Raw genomic sequence first — 12,761 nt, forward strand, 5'->3', positions numbered from 1 at the left:
TGTTAAAAACTGCATGGTATTGGTACAGTGACAGACAGGAGGATCAATGGAACAGGATTGAAGATCCAGAAATGAACCCACACACCTATGGCCACTTGATCCTCGACAAAGAGGCTGAAAACATCCAATGGAAAAAAGATAGCCTTTTCAACAAATGGTGCTGGTTCAACTGGAGGTCAGCATGTAGAAGAATGCGAATTGATCCATCCCTGTGCCCTTGTACTAAGCTCAAATCCACATGGATCAAGGACGTCCACATAAAGCCAGACACTCTGAAGCTAATAGAAAAGAAACTGGGGAAGACCCCTGAGGACATCGGTACAGGGAGAAAGGTTCTGAACAGAACACCAATAGCGTATGCTCTAAGAGCAAGAATTGACAAATGGGACCTCATAAAATTACAAAGTTTCTGTAAGGCAAAGGACACCATCAAGAGGACAAATCGGCAACCAACAAATTGGGAAAAGATCTTCACCAATCCTACATCAGATAGAGGGCTAATATCCAATATATATAAAGAACTCAAGAAGTTAGACTCCAGAAAACCTAACAACCCTATTAAAAAATGGGGTACAGAGTTAAACAAAGAATTCTCACCTGAAGAACTTTGGATGGCGGAGAAGCATCTTAAAAAATGCTCAACTTCATTAATCATTAGGGAAATGCAAATCAAAACAACCCTAAGATTTCATCTTACACCAGTCAGAATGGCTAAGATTAAAAATTCAGGAGACAGCAGGTGTTGGAGAGGGTGTGGAGAAAGAGGAACACTCCTCCACTGCTGGTGGGGTTGCAAATTGGTACAACCACTCTGGAAATCAGTCTGGCGGTTCCTCAGAAAACTGGGCACCTCACTTCCAGAAGATCCTGCTATACCACTCCTGGGCATATACCCAGAGGATTCCCCACCATGTATTAAGGATACATGCTCTACTATGTTCATAGCAGCCCTATTTATAATTGCCAGATGCTGGAAAGAACCCAGGTATCCCTCAACAGAAGAGTGGATGTAAAAAATGTGGTATATCTACACAATGGAGTACTATTCAGCCATTAGAAACAATGAATTCATGAAATTCTTAGGCAAATGGATGGAGCTAGAGAACATCATACTAAGTGAGGTAACCCAGACTCAAAAGGTGTATCATGGTATGCACTCACTAATAAGTGGTTATTAACCTAGAAAACTGGAATACCCAAAACATAATCCACACATCAAATGAGGTACAAGAAGAAAGGAGGAGTGGCCTCTGGTTCTGGAAAGACTCAGTGAAACAGTATTCGGCAAAACCAGAACGGGGAAGTGGGAAGGGGTGGGTGGGAGGACAGGGGAAGAGTAGGGGGCTTAGGGAACTTTCGGGGAGTGGGGGGCTAGAAAAGGGGAAATCATTTGAAATGTAAATAAATCATATCGAATAAAAAAACAAACAAACAAACAAACAAACAAAAAACGGTGTTAGATCAATTAGTGTGAGGGACAAACATCAATCCCAATATCCTAATCTTGGGCACAAAATCTGGTGGTGCCTCTTTGCCCCGTATCCTATTTATCTTGTATTTACTCTTTATAGGATACAGAATTTTTTACTCAGGCCTACGTTGTTCCTGGATACAGCGTCCATCAGGATTCAAATGTATAAACCATGATGACTATGGTGATAGAAAACTAAGATAATCTGAAAGGGGCCTTGGTTTAGTTTCTGAGAAGTGATATTATGTTGGAATAAGCTTAAGTAGGATTTAACATGTGACAGAAGTGACAATCAGCAGAGGAAGTGAACATGTGAACCAGGTAAAACCTGGGGGCACTGAGGTGACCTAAGTTTAATGGGTAGAGGAATTGTTGGTAAAACTCAGTGCCGTTCAAATGAGCAGACCAAATGTTCCCCTCCTTCAGGCATAACTGACCAAACATAGATCTAGCTTAAATGTGTGCCACATTTTTGGTTCTGAAATTTTTTAATTTCCCCTTTTCTTTTTAAGACCTACCCATTTCTTTCTCGGTCTAGTATAAACTGTGCTTTGATAGAAATCCTAAATTTTACTGAAGAACCCTTAAGATTCATCCATCTTGTGGATAATTCTTAGATTGTTGCATTTAGGGAAGAAGTAGGGAGGAAAGCAGATTTCTTGATTCATATAAGACGACCACCTTCTTTCCAAGTTCTTTGAGTGAGCCTCATTCAAAACCTCAACTACTGACAGTGGTGATGTGCCAACATGCTCAGAAATAACTACCTACACAGCCTATCTTTAGCCTTAGGAGTGAAAGCTTGCGAAATTTATCTTTTTTCTAATTTTAAACGTAAATCTGAAGAGTCACTTTCCCTTGTAAATATGTAAGTGATTATTCTCACTCATTTTGACTACCTTGGCTGTAATTCAGTTCCATCTAATATAGTTTTAAAATAAATGCTCATTTACTTATTTATTATGAAAAAGAATGCATATTTAAAGCCAAATTTTTTTTAAAAAAAAGGATGCCTAAAGAATATATATGATCCAATTGATAGATAGCCTGACATTTTAATATACACATGATCAAAAGTATCAACTTAGTGAAACTTGGCATTGAAATTGTTTAATTCAGTGATTGCCATTAAAGCTAGCCAATTCACACTCAGGATCAATTCTGTAAGTTTTATTAAAATAGAGGAAACTGTCTCAGAGATGTATTGCGCTGAGTTTGGGGCATTTGGCAAGTGAATGATAAACAAGTCCTGAGTCTTAGCAGCAACTCCATGGAGAAAGCCTACAATGTATATCTTTTCCTATTTGGAAGCTTTTGTTTTTATTTTGAATCACCGAAATGGGTCATACCTTACTAGCTGTATATACTCTTCTACAGTCTATGAAAAAATGTTCCTCAGATTCTCTCTCTTAATAAACATTTCAGAAACAAGTGAAATTGTAAAATATTTTAAAAATGCTTAACAGTTACAATCATATTATAAACATTTTATTGCCAAAATACGTTCAATAGCATCTTTCTTGACAGTATCAGGCCTCTTTGCCTATCTCCCCTACCCTACCCACTTTGTTTCTCTTTGTCTCCTTTTAAAGTAACAAAACATTTGAAAATGTATCATCATAATTTACAATAGAAATGTGAGTACATATAAAAAAAACACATAAAATTTGAACATGAGCACCAGAATGGCATGAGAATAAAACCCTAGGTTAAGAGTTGTCTATTAGGGGTAGAAAGATTCTGTTGTAAAGTGATGGTCCATCAGGATTCCGACATATGAGCCATGGTGACTCTGGTGACAGAGAACTAAGGTAATCAGAAAGGGGCCCTTGGGTTAGCTCCTGAGAAGTGATATTATCTTAAAATAATTTTAAGTAGGATCTAAATATGATGCATAGTACTTGACATTCAACCTTAGGAAAAAATGTCAAGACCTTCTATAGTTTACCAACTTTTATACTTCTTATAACAAACTTAATTATTAGGCAAAACTCAAAAAAGAACCCTCAAAATATCCTGATTCTAATCATTTTTCTATAACTAGTCTTTCTCAACCACAGATAATATTATAAATTTCATGGGTCTATGAAAATGTTTTTATGCTAAGGTTTTTGAGGTTATCAACCTAAACATTATTCTCATACCCAATTAAAACTTATTTTTTAACCTACTTTTGGTCCAATTAAGTTGAGAGATTGCACAGGAGATAGATGAGGTTGTTTCTAATTGGTCTATCACATATTTTACTTTCTTTTATTTCCAAATGGTCATCAAATTTGAGGAAGTAGGAGAAAGTAAAGATGTGTCTTGCTTGGTGGTATGTTTAGGTGCCCTCCGTATAGGAGGTAGTTGAAAATGCAGGCTATTTCCTGTCCTTTAGAACACAAGAGCCTTTTCTACTATTCGCTGGGAAAGAAAAAAGAGGCTGCTTTCCTCTTAACATGTGTATACATGGACCTGATACGAAACATCCCAGCCCTGACCTGGGCTTTTCAAAAGCAAAAATGGTCAGAGATTATTCTGATAGATCTACCGTGGGTATCATCAGTGACATGCACAACCTGATTGTGTGAAAGATCTCATGCTGATCACACTGCTGTCTGTCTTTGCATTCCCAGTAGGGTACAGTAGATTGATAGTATAATAAATCATAATATTACATAATATTTATTTAATTCTAAATTCCAGAATTCAGAATTGTTACCCATCTTATTGTCATTTAATTGCTGTGTGCAGAGAACTATTACAAAGGCACACTTTAAAATAAAGGTAGAATTTGACAATGCGACAATGCTCTCATTGATACCACATTGCATAGTAGAAAGAGGAATAATTCTGAGGGGCAAAAACCTGTGGTAGATTTGACATCCATGCGTAAACAGCAACAGTGCTAGGCCTAAAAAGGCAGTGCCCTTTAAAAGGGCACACTCAACAGGAAAGGTGAACTGGAGCAAATGTGAGCAGAGTGTTTCCCAGGCTTGGGAGGCAGCCTATGCAAATATCCTGTGCATGGGTATTGACATTCAGGAAATAGCAAGGAGATACATAAACCCTCATGCAAACACTGAAGTTTACATTGTAGATTATCGGGAGTTCAGACTTGGCAGATGTTTCAGAGACGGATGACAGACTCTCTTGACTACCAGGAGGAGTCAAGCAATGCAATGGGAGTTTCTGAACCCATGCGCTCTACTTAGTAGGAATGTCGGTAAAGGAGAAAGATTTTTATCTAGCAAATAAGATCTGGGTGAGTTTAATTATGAATAGACGCTATGATAAGTGTTATTAGGAATTCACCATTGTTGCCAGTCTGCACAATATTACAAGTCATTCACCAAGACCACGTGGGCACTGGATAAAGGGCAAAGATTTACTTTCAAGTTGCTAATAATTTGACATGTACATCGTGAATGATTTTTGCAGGTGCCAGCCTGCAGTACTCACAGGGATTTTCCTAAATTTCACTGATGTTACCAATGGGCTTCTAAACATTTGTGCCCAAAACCTAGAAACATACCTTTCTCAATTCAAGTAAGCACAACACATTCACTGCTAAAGTACAGTGAGCCTAACATACATTGAAGACTGAACAACAGAAACACATGAGCCCCTTAGTGCCAAGCTAACAGAAGATTTTCTTCATTCTTGGCCACATTCTATTATTTTTTCTGTAGCATCTCTCTTTTTATCCTTTCTTTCTAGATCAAAACCCCTTCATCCCTTGAAAAGCACCCCTTCGTTTGCTATACATTTTCATTGGTTTTAGAGTGAGAAATAATCATCAGTATGGATTTAACATACTTAAGTCTGTTTTCCAGCTGGATTGCTTGAATGATCTTGAATTGTCCTTCCAGCTTGAAATGCGATAATAGATGGAAGATTTCCTTGGGAACTTGTGGGTGTCACAGATATATAGGACAAGCATCATTTCTGTTTCTATTTTTTTTTCAGACTTCCTCATCCTTCAGCTGTTTTTAACACTCCAACCTCATGTATGTCATGGATAAGTTTTCCATTGCAGTTTTTTTTTCAAGGGAAAATAGTGAGAACACTAAAAATATACCCTAGTTTCTGGAATAGTATCCATGTGTGATGGTGGGGGCTAGGGGGTTCTTTAGCTCATTCTCTATTTATATACTTGTAAAGAGAACAGTCCTTCCTTCTAGATATCTGAGATTTTGGAACATGCAAAGACCCTTCTGTATATAGATACAAATAACAAAGGTATAATCCAAGTTCTCCTGGCTCTTGCTCAACCCACTCTGAAAGGATCCCAAACTCTTACAACCTAACTCCTTACAAGCTTACAAACCACTCCTAGGAGACCTTGGGTATATTAAGATTTATTCTGCTCAGAATCCCTTCAGGTGAGACTCTATTCAGCAAGAAAAAGTATACCCTTTTCCATCCCACCTTCAGCTGCAGTTGAGCTGATGTAGCCCGGGAGATGTCTACATTGCGTGGCACAGGTCCTTCTTCAAGTGGGGCAGCACAGTTTTTCTTTTCAATGCAATATCAGAGATACTGCTGAGAAAAGCAGAATGGGAGCTTTGGAAGTAGTCTTTTAGGCTTTACTTACATTCGTGCTCTTAATATCAAATATGGATTTAACATGGGAAATACGTCAGAGTGACACACTCAAGAGAAAAAGAATATCCATTTCTTTTCAGGCACCACAATTTGCTTTCGCAACCAACCATGACTCACCCATAACCACATATCCATTGGATGGTTTGCTTTCAGGAGTTGTATCAGTCTTCTAAAGCAAGAGTCAGAAGTTCAGTTCACCAAATATGTCCACCATGTATAAAAGTTGGAGAGTTGTGTTCCCTACCTTGTCACTAGAACACAGCCTCAGTCTATCCCAGACACTTTCAATGTATTTCAGTCATATTGCAGTGGTGGCTAAAGCTAAACAGAGTTGGTGTGATCATGAGAAAAATCAAAACCAACCAGGGGACTATGGATAGGATAGGAAGGGAATGGGTCAGAATTCAGGGGAGATGGGTGATGATGGATAAATGCAGCCATCTGTGGACATGAAAGGGAATGAAGTTCATGTTCAAGTTTGCATTCCACTATAAGGACTGTGCCAATGCAAAGTCTCCTTACCCCAGAGGCTTTCCTGTATTCCCCGCCTCAGGAAGGCTCTGGGCTCCAGAACTGCAGCTTCAGTGCTTTTTTCAATGCAGGGTTGCTCATCATCAGTGAAGTAAAGTGAACACAGACTAAACCATAGATAACAGCCTCGCAGACCCAGAACCATGATTTCTTATCAAATACAGTGCCAATAAAGGAGATGACTATAGTCAGAAAATAGGACGTGAAGAAGGTGAAGAAGGTAGCAAGAGACCTCAGAACAGTGCACTGAGCTTTCAGACTGGAGTTGCTGCTGCCGTAGTGTTTCATCTGCCCCCAGTGCTGGACCAGTGAGACTGTGAGTAAGATAATAGAAGCCAGGAACACGAGGAAAGGAACAGCAAAACCAATCATTTTAAAGGGATTTGAAAAATACCATTCAAACTTTTGTAGTTTGAGAATCAAAGAACTGTTCCTGGGTAAATCATCTAGGGTGACTAATTCCATCTGGATATGATATTTGATAACAGAAGGGATGATTGACAAACAAGAAGCTATCAGAGCTCCCAATATCAGCCAGAGAACCAGTTTCAAAATTTTCAGCCTTAGCCAGAGGAAGATGGGATGAGTGAAGGAAGAGACCTTGACACAGTAGAGGACAGCAAGCAAACTGGTTAGCCAGAATGTCAAAATGTTCATAAACTCCCAGATGACTGATACCTTCCAAAATAAAATGACAGGCCTAGAATAGGTACCAAAGTTGTACACCATCGATGTCCACTGTAGACAGAAATGTGAAATGCCCAGGCTGATGAGAATCATTTCCACCGGTGACAGTCTTTGAAAGTGCATCCACTCTCTGAACAGCACTGCGACCGTTGTGAAACTTTGCACAATTATTACTAAGGACTCAAGCACATACATGATGATGGAGAAGATGGTGACTTGGGGTGGCACCATGCTTCTACTCTGAAGTCTCTTCCTGACCAAAAGACTCAGCAGCTCTAAACCACTTTTTAAATATGAAACAGGTATGTGTTTCATATTTGTATGAACCACTCTCAGTATAAGAGAGCACACCTTTGCAGATGCAAATCCTCCTTACTCACGTGTGACATAGACATTTCCCTATCTACAGGATTTGTCTATGCTTTGCTTGTTAGGTTAAATTCACACAGGGATGCATGAAAATCTTGTTTGCATGTGGATCCTTGATTCTCAGATCATTTGATTATTTTCATAAAGAGAAATCCACTATACATGCATGGTGTTTGTTCTTCACCTGTCTGCTCCAGACACTCTTTGGGCATCTCTCTATCTTCTTTAAATAATGTCTCTAAAAATATACAAAGTTAAAATTTGTACAGTAGAAAAGATGAACCCTTTACTGTGCATGAATATCCTGGGCAATGTTTCCATTCTGTCAAATGACATACTAATGCCAGCCTCGGGATCCCCCTTTCTCAGGCACTTCAACAATTGGGGGTGTGAACCTTGCAACCGAATTGTGAGGGGGAAATCAAAAAGGTAACGGAAGTCGTTGCTTGGGAATTATGCCTATCATTCCTAATGCTAAGGCTTTAGCTCAGGCCTTTTGGCCCCATCGGTTAAAGATCAGTCTCTAAAGGGTGTGCTGAATCTCCCAAACTCAGAGATGGCAAATTTCAGCAAAACCACCACACAGTCTTTCTTGACTTCCCAATGGAGATTGTCTTAGTCAGGGTTTCTATTCCTGCACAAACATTATGACCAAGAAGCAAGTTGGGGAGGAAAGGGTTTATTGAGCTTACACTTCCACGTTGCAGTTCATCACAAAAGGAAGTCAGGACTGGAACTCAAGTAGGTCAGGAAGCAGGAGCTGATGCAGGGGCCATGGAGGGATTTTTTTTTTTTATTCGATATAATTTATTTACATTTCAGATGATTTCCCCTTTTCTAGCCCCCCACTCCCCGAAAGTCCCATAAGCCCCCTTCTCTTGCCCTGTCCTCCCACCCACCCCTTCCCAATTCCCCGTTCTGGTTTTGCTGAATACTGTTTCACTGAGTCTTTCCAGAACCAGGGGCCACTCCTCCTTTCTTCTTGTACCTCATTTGATGTGTGGATTATGTTTTGGGTATTCCAGTTTTCTAGGTTAATATCCACTTATTAGTGAGTGCATGCCATGATTCACCTTTTGAGTCTGGGTTACCTCACTTAGTATGATATTCTCTAGCTCCATCCATTTGCCTAAGAATTTCATGAATTCATTGTTTCTAATGGCTGAATAGTACTCCATTGTGTAGATATACCACATTTTTTGCATCCACTCTTCTGTTGAGGGATACCTGGATTCTTTCCAGCATCTGGCAATTATAAATAGGGCTGCTATGAACATAGTAGAACATGTATCCTTATTACATGGTGGGGAGTCTTCTGGGTATATGCCCAGGAGAGGTATAGCAGGATCTTCTGGAAGTAAGGTGCCCAGTTTTCGGAGGAACCGCCAGACTGATTTCCAGAGTGGTTGTACCAATTTGCAACCCCACCAGCAGTGGAGGAGTGTTCCTCTTTCTCCACACGGAGGGATGTTTCTTACTGGCTTGCTTCCCCTGGCATGCTCAGCCTGCTCTCTGATAGAACCCAAAGGTGGCACCACCCACAAGGGGCCCTCCCCACTTGATCACTAATTGAGAAAATGCCCCACAGCTGGATCTCATGGAGGCACTTCCCCAACTGAAACTCCTTTCTCTGTGATAACTCCAGCCCGTGTCAAGTTGACACACGAAACTAGCCAGTACAGAGATGAAATATTTTTCGCTGCTCTACTTACTCTTTTGCTAATTCTAATGCCTTTACTACATTCTTTCCAATGTTTTGGAAATTGTTCTTGTTTCATTAATTTTGCTTCTGTTTCTAGAATCTTCCATGGCTAGGTTCTTACATCTTTCCCCAGATGAATTGGAAGAAAACCAGCTCACCCACAGTAAAGCGTGTCACCTCTAAAGGAATAAGACATTCTTTCACAGATATGCCAGAAGGCTAGAGAAGAACTACATTTTCTCCTGACATGGGGCACTATTTAAATAAGCACCAACTATTTAATTAGCAGTTTCAAATGTGACAGACAGATTCTAGTAATTGATAGTTAGTGAGAGAAGCAGAGTGAAAGCTGTTGACTCTATGGATTCTAAGCCTGGATGGACATTTAATTATTTAAGATTGGGAAAGCAGGAATAATTTAACATGAAATGTTCAAGTGTTAAGCATAAACTTCAAAACCTACTGAACTCAGTGGTGCAAAGAAAAATAGTATATAAGTTTTAAAAATTTGACTGCACATAGGATTGTAATTAGAAACCTCTGCTTTGGAGTTTTAGTAAACATGTAAAAAAAAGTAGGAAATGAAATAATGAAACAATAGCTTGTAATTAAGGGATGGATGGATTGAAGTATGGGCTCTGCACCCAATGGAACAGGGAGAGAAAATGGGAAATGTCTTTAGAGACATACACAATGACAGCAATGACATTTGCTTTGTAGTATACTGTTCTGCGAAGCACGCTCCTTCCTACATACTGTGACCTTACAAACACTGTGATGTTTCAAGCCTCTGTCTCAGGAATTGTTCAATTACAATATCATGTCGCAGCCCTCAGGACTGATGATAGCTACAAGAGTTTTATGAGAAATGAATCTCTGTCCAAGGCGCTGTTTTATATCTAGCCTACAGCTGAAGAGACACCCGACGCTGTCTTCCTTCACAGGGCATTCTTTATATGATCATGGAAATTAAATGCCCTCAGTATTCCTTTTGGAATATTTTGCCCAAAGTGAGTTAGGGTTAGAACTTCAAAGACTGTTTCTGCTGTGGTGTGGCCACATGTCTTCACTCTGCACTGTAGTGGGGTCTGTCCTCTTCCACCCTCCTTTAGCAGCCACCTATATCCCTTTTCCACACCCCTGAAAATTGTTGCCTATTAGCCAGTGGTGACAAGTTGACAGGATTTCCAGATTTCTGCATAGATCTTCCCTTCCAGGTGGATCCTTAATTATTAAAAAAAAAATGCCACCCCCTCAAACCCCAAAACCCTAGAAAACAACAAAACAAACAAAACATTCTGCTGCCTTTATTTATGTATTCATTTACTCAGTGTGTCTGTGTGTATGTGTATACCTGCGCCTGTGTGTATAACATGCACGCTACAACCTAGTTGTAGAGAGGTCAGAGGACAACTCGTGGGAACCAGGATTCTCTCTTTTCGCCACGGGGATCTTAGGAATCACATTTAGTTTGTCAACTTGGTGGCTGGTGTCTCTGGCCATTGAGCTTTCCAGCCTTCTGAAATTTATGGAATGGAATGTGGGATCTGCAAGCCGCTCACTCCTTCCAGTACTCTTTCTCCTTAGATAGAGCAAAGGTCCACTAGTTTGATTCCTATATGTTTCTATTCTTCTCTCATGGACAATATAATATTCACAGTTAAAGGTTTTGTGTCTGTCACTGCTGGTTCCCAAGGGAATAACCTAGTCTCATCTGAAACCACCAATTGCTCCTACTTGTAAATTTTGAACAAGTACTTGTTAAACTAGACTCCTGAAGTACTAGACACTAATCTTTTTATTATTGAAAATAGATTTTGTTCATGTGATATATTCTGATAATAGTTTGACCTCGTTCTACTCCTCCTAGATCTTCCACACCTCCCCACCATCCAACGCCCACCTTTTCTTGCTCTCTTGCCCTTTCTCTTTCATTAGAAAACTAGAATCTTTTTTGATATATATATGCTTGTGTGCATATTTACTTTGTAAACTATTGAAAATGGAAAAACTAAGAACATTCAATTAAGAGAAGGCCAACTGTAATAACCAATAATCTCACAAAAATATACATTTTAACATTCTAATCTCAGAAACAGAATACAATTTTGGTATTATTAACTTGAGTTGGAAACTATGGGACAATAGAAAGCTGTATACGCTTCTGGAAAAAATATAAATTAACAGTGCTGCATTGAAGAACAATTTGTTCCTATTGATAAGGCATTACTTCTTGGGTGTATGTTATAGAGAAACTCATATGTGTTTATGATGGAAGAGATGTTTACAAATCTCTTTCAGAAATTCTCATAATACCTATGGACTAGAGACTGTGTAAGCAGCCAGCAGGTGAGTAAGAGATAAAATTTGGCACATTTATATGATACCATAAAACCACACCGACTTTTATTTGCCTTCCTCCAAACTGGTTTACTACACTTGATTCTCGTGGCCAAGCCTTTTACTGAGAGGCTTTAAATTCCAGACTTAGTTTAATATCTCCTTTGCATATTGAGTCTGGGCATGAAAATCAATTCTGGGCCTAGTGTCCAGAGAGAAGCCTGTTGAGATGTTCTGTGGGAATATTCCTCCTCAGCAGTAAAGCACAGGCCCTTCTTTTCAGCCTGCGTTATTCTAAATGGCGTGTGATGCTGAGGATAACGACGGCCCTGAGGGGAAATCAGAGGAAGCACACACATACACATGCAAGGACACGGAAGCTCATGTTGTGGCGAGATGTTTAATAACTTTGGATTGAACTAACTCTGAAATACTGTTTTGTGTGCAGAGTTTATCCCTGTAGTTTAAGCCATGGAGAAGCTTGGGACTGTGGGCTAACGCCAAGCAGAGACATAGAGGGTAAGAGAGAAATATAGTATTTTGGTTGCTGAGTCAAGAGACCTACAAACACTCACTTTATGCAGCACTTAAGGAAACTTCAAAGCACTATAAAACAGACCTGATTGTTAGCCGCACCAGGGAAGAGCATAGCTCTCCGTTAGACTAAGTGTAAACAGATATGTTATATGAATAAGATGATAATCCTATATCACTCTAACAAGAAAGTAGCACAGATGCTAAAATATGGGTACCCAAATTGTTACTTTTAATGGAGAAACTTGCATCCAGCTATATTTCGTTGAAATAAATGAAACCAGATGAAAGAAACAATGTTCATAAATTCATATATATCATATATGGCATTGTGGTGAGCTTGATTCCCAAGATCTTCACTGATATGACTGTGCATTACCAATGAGTGCTTAGAACAGTGGAACCAAAACACATGACCCCACCCCAAGCTGACATAGAGCATGACACCAGTTAGCCCATACTGGTGTGATAAGACATAGCCCTTCAAAATATCTACATCCTAATGCCCGGACATTGGGAATATGTTATATGTTGTGG

General features: G+C 39.5%; 1 protein-coding gene across 1 annotated transcript; it reads right to left on the reverse strand.

The window, feature by feature from the left end:
• Positions 1–6,610: 6,610 nt before the first annotated feature.
• Tas2r16 (taste 2 receptor member 16) lies at positions 6,611–7,510 on the reverse strand. The gene has a single exon (XM_052172441.1). It carries the CDS (start codon positions 7,508–7,510, stop codon positions 6,611–6,613), a length of 900 nt encoding a protein of 299 aa, XP_052028401.1.
• Positions 7,511–12,761: the final 5,251 nt, after the last annotated feature.

Source organism: Apodemus sylvaticus, chromosome 2, assembly GCF_947179515.1.
Source record: "Apodemus sylvaticus chromosome 2, mApoSyl1.1, whole genome shotgun sequence".
Classification (NCBI taxonomy): Eukaryota; Metazoa; Chordata; class Mammalia; order Rodentia; family Muridae; genus Apodemus; species Apodemus sylvaticus.

What these genes read in the sequence shown, in the direction of transcription:
- Tas2r16 (XM_052172441.1), bottom strand. Translation starts at nt 7,510, where the DNA reads ATGGTGCCACCCCAAGTCACCATCTTCTCCATCATCATGTATGTGCTT.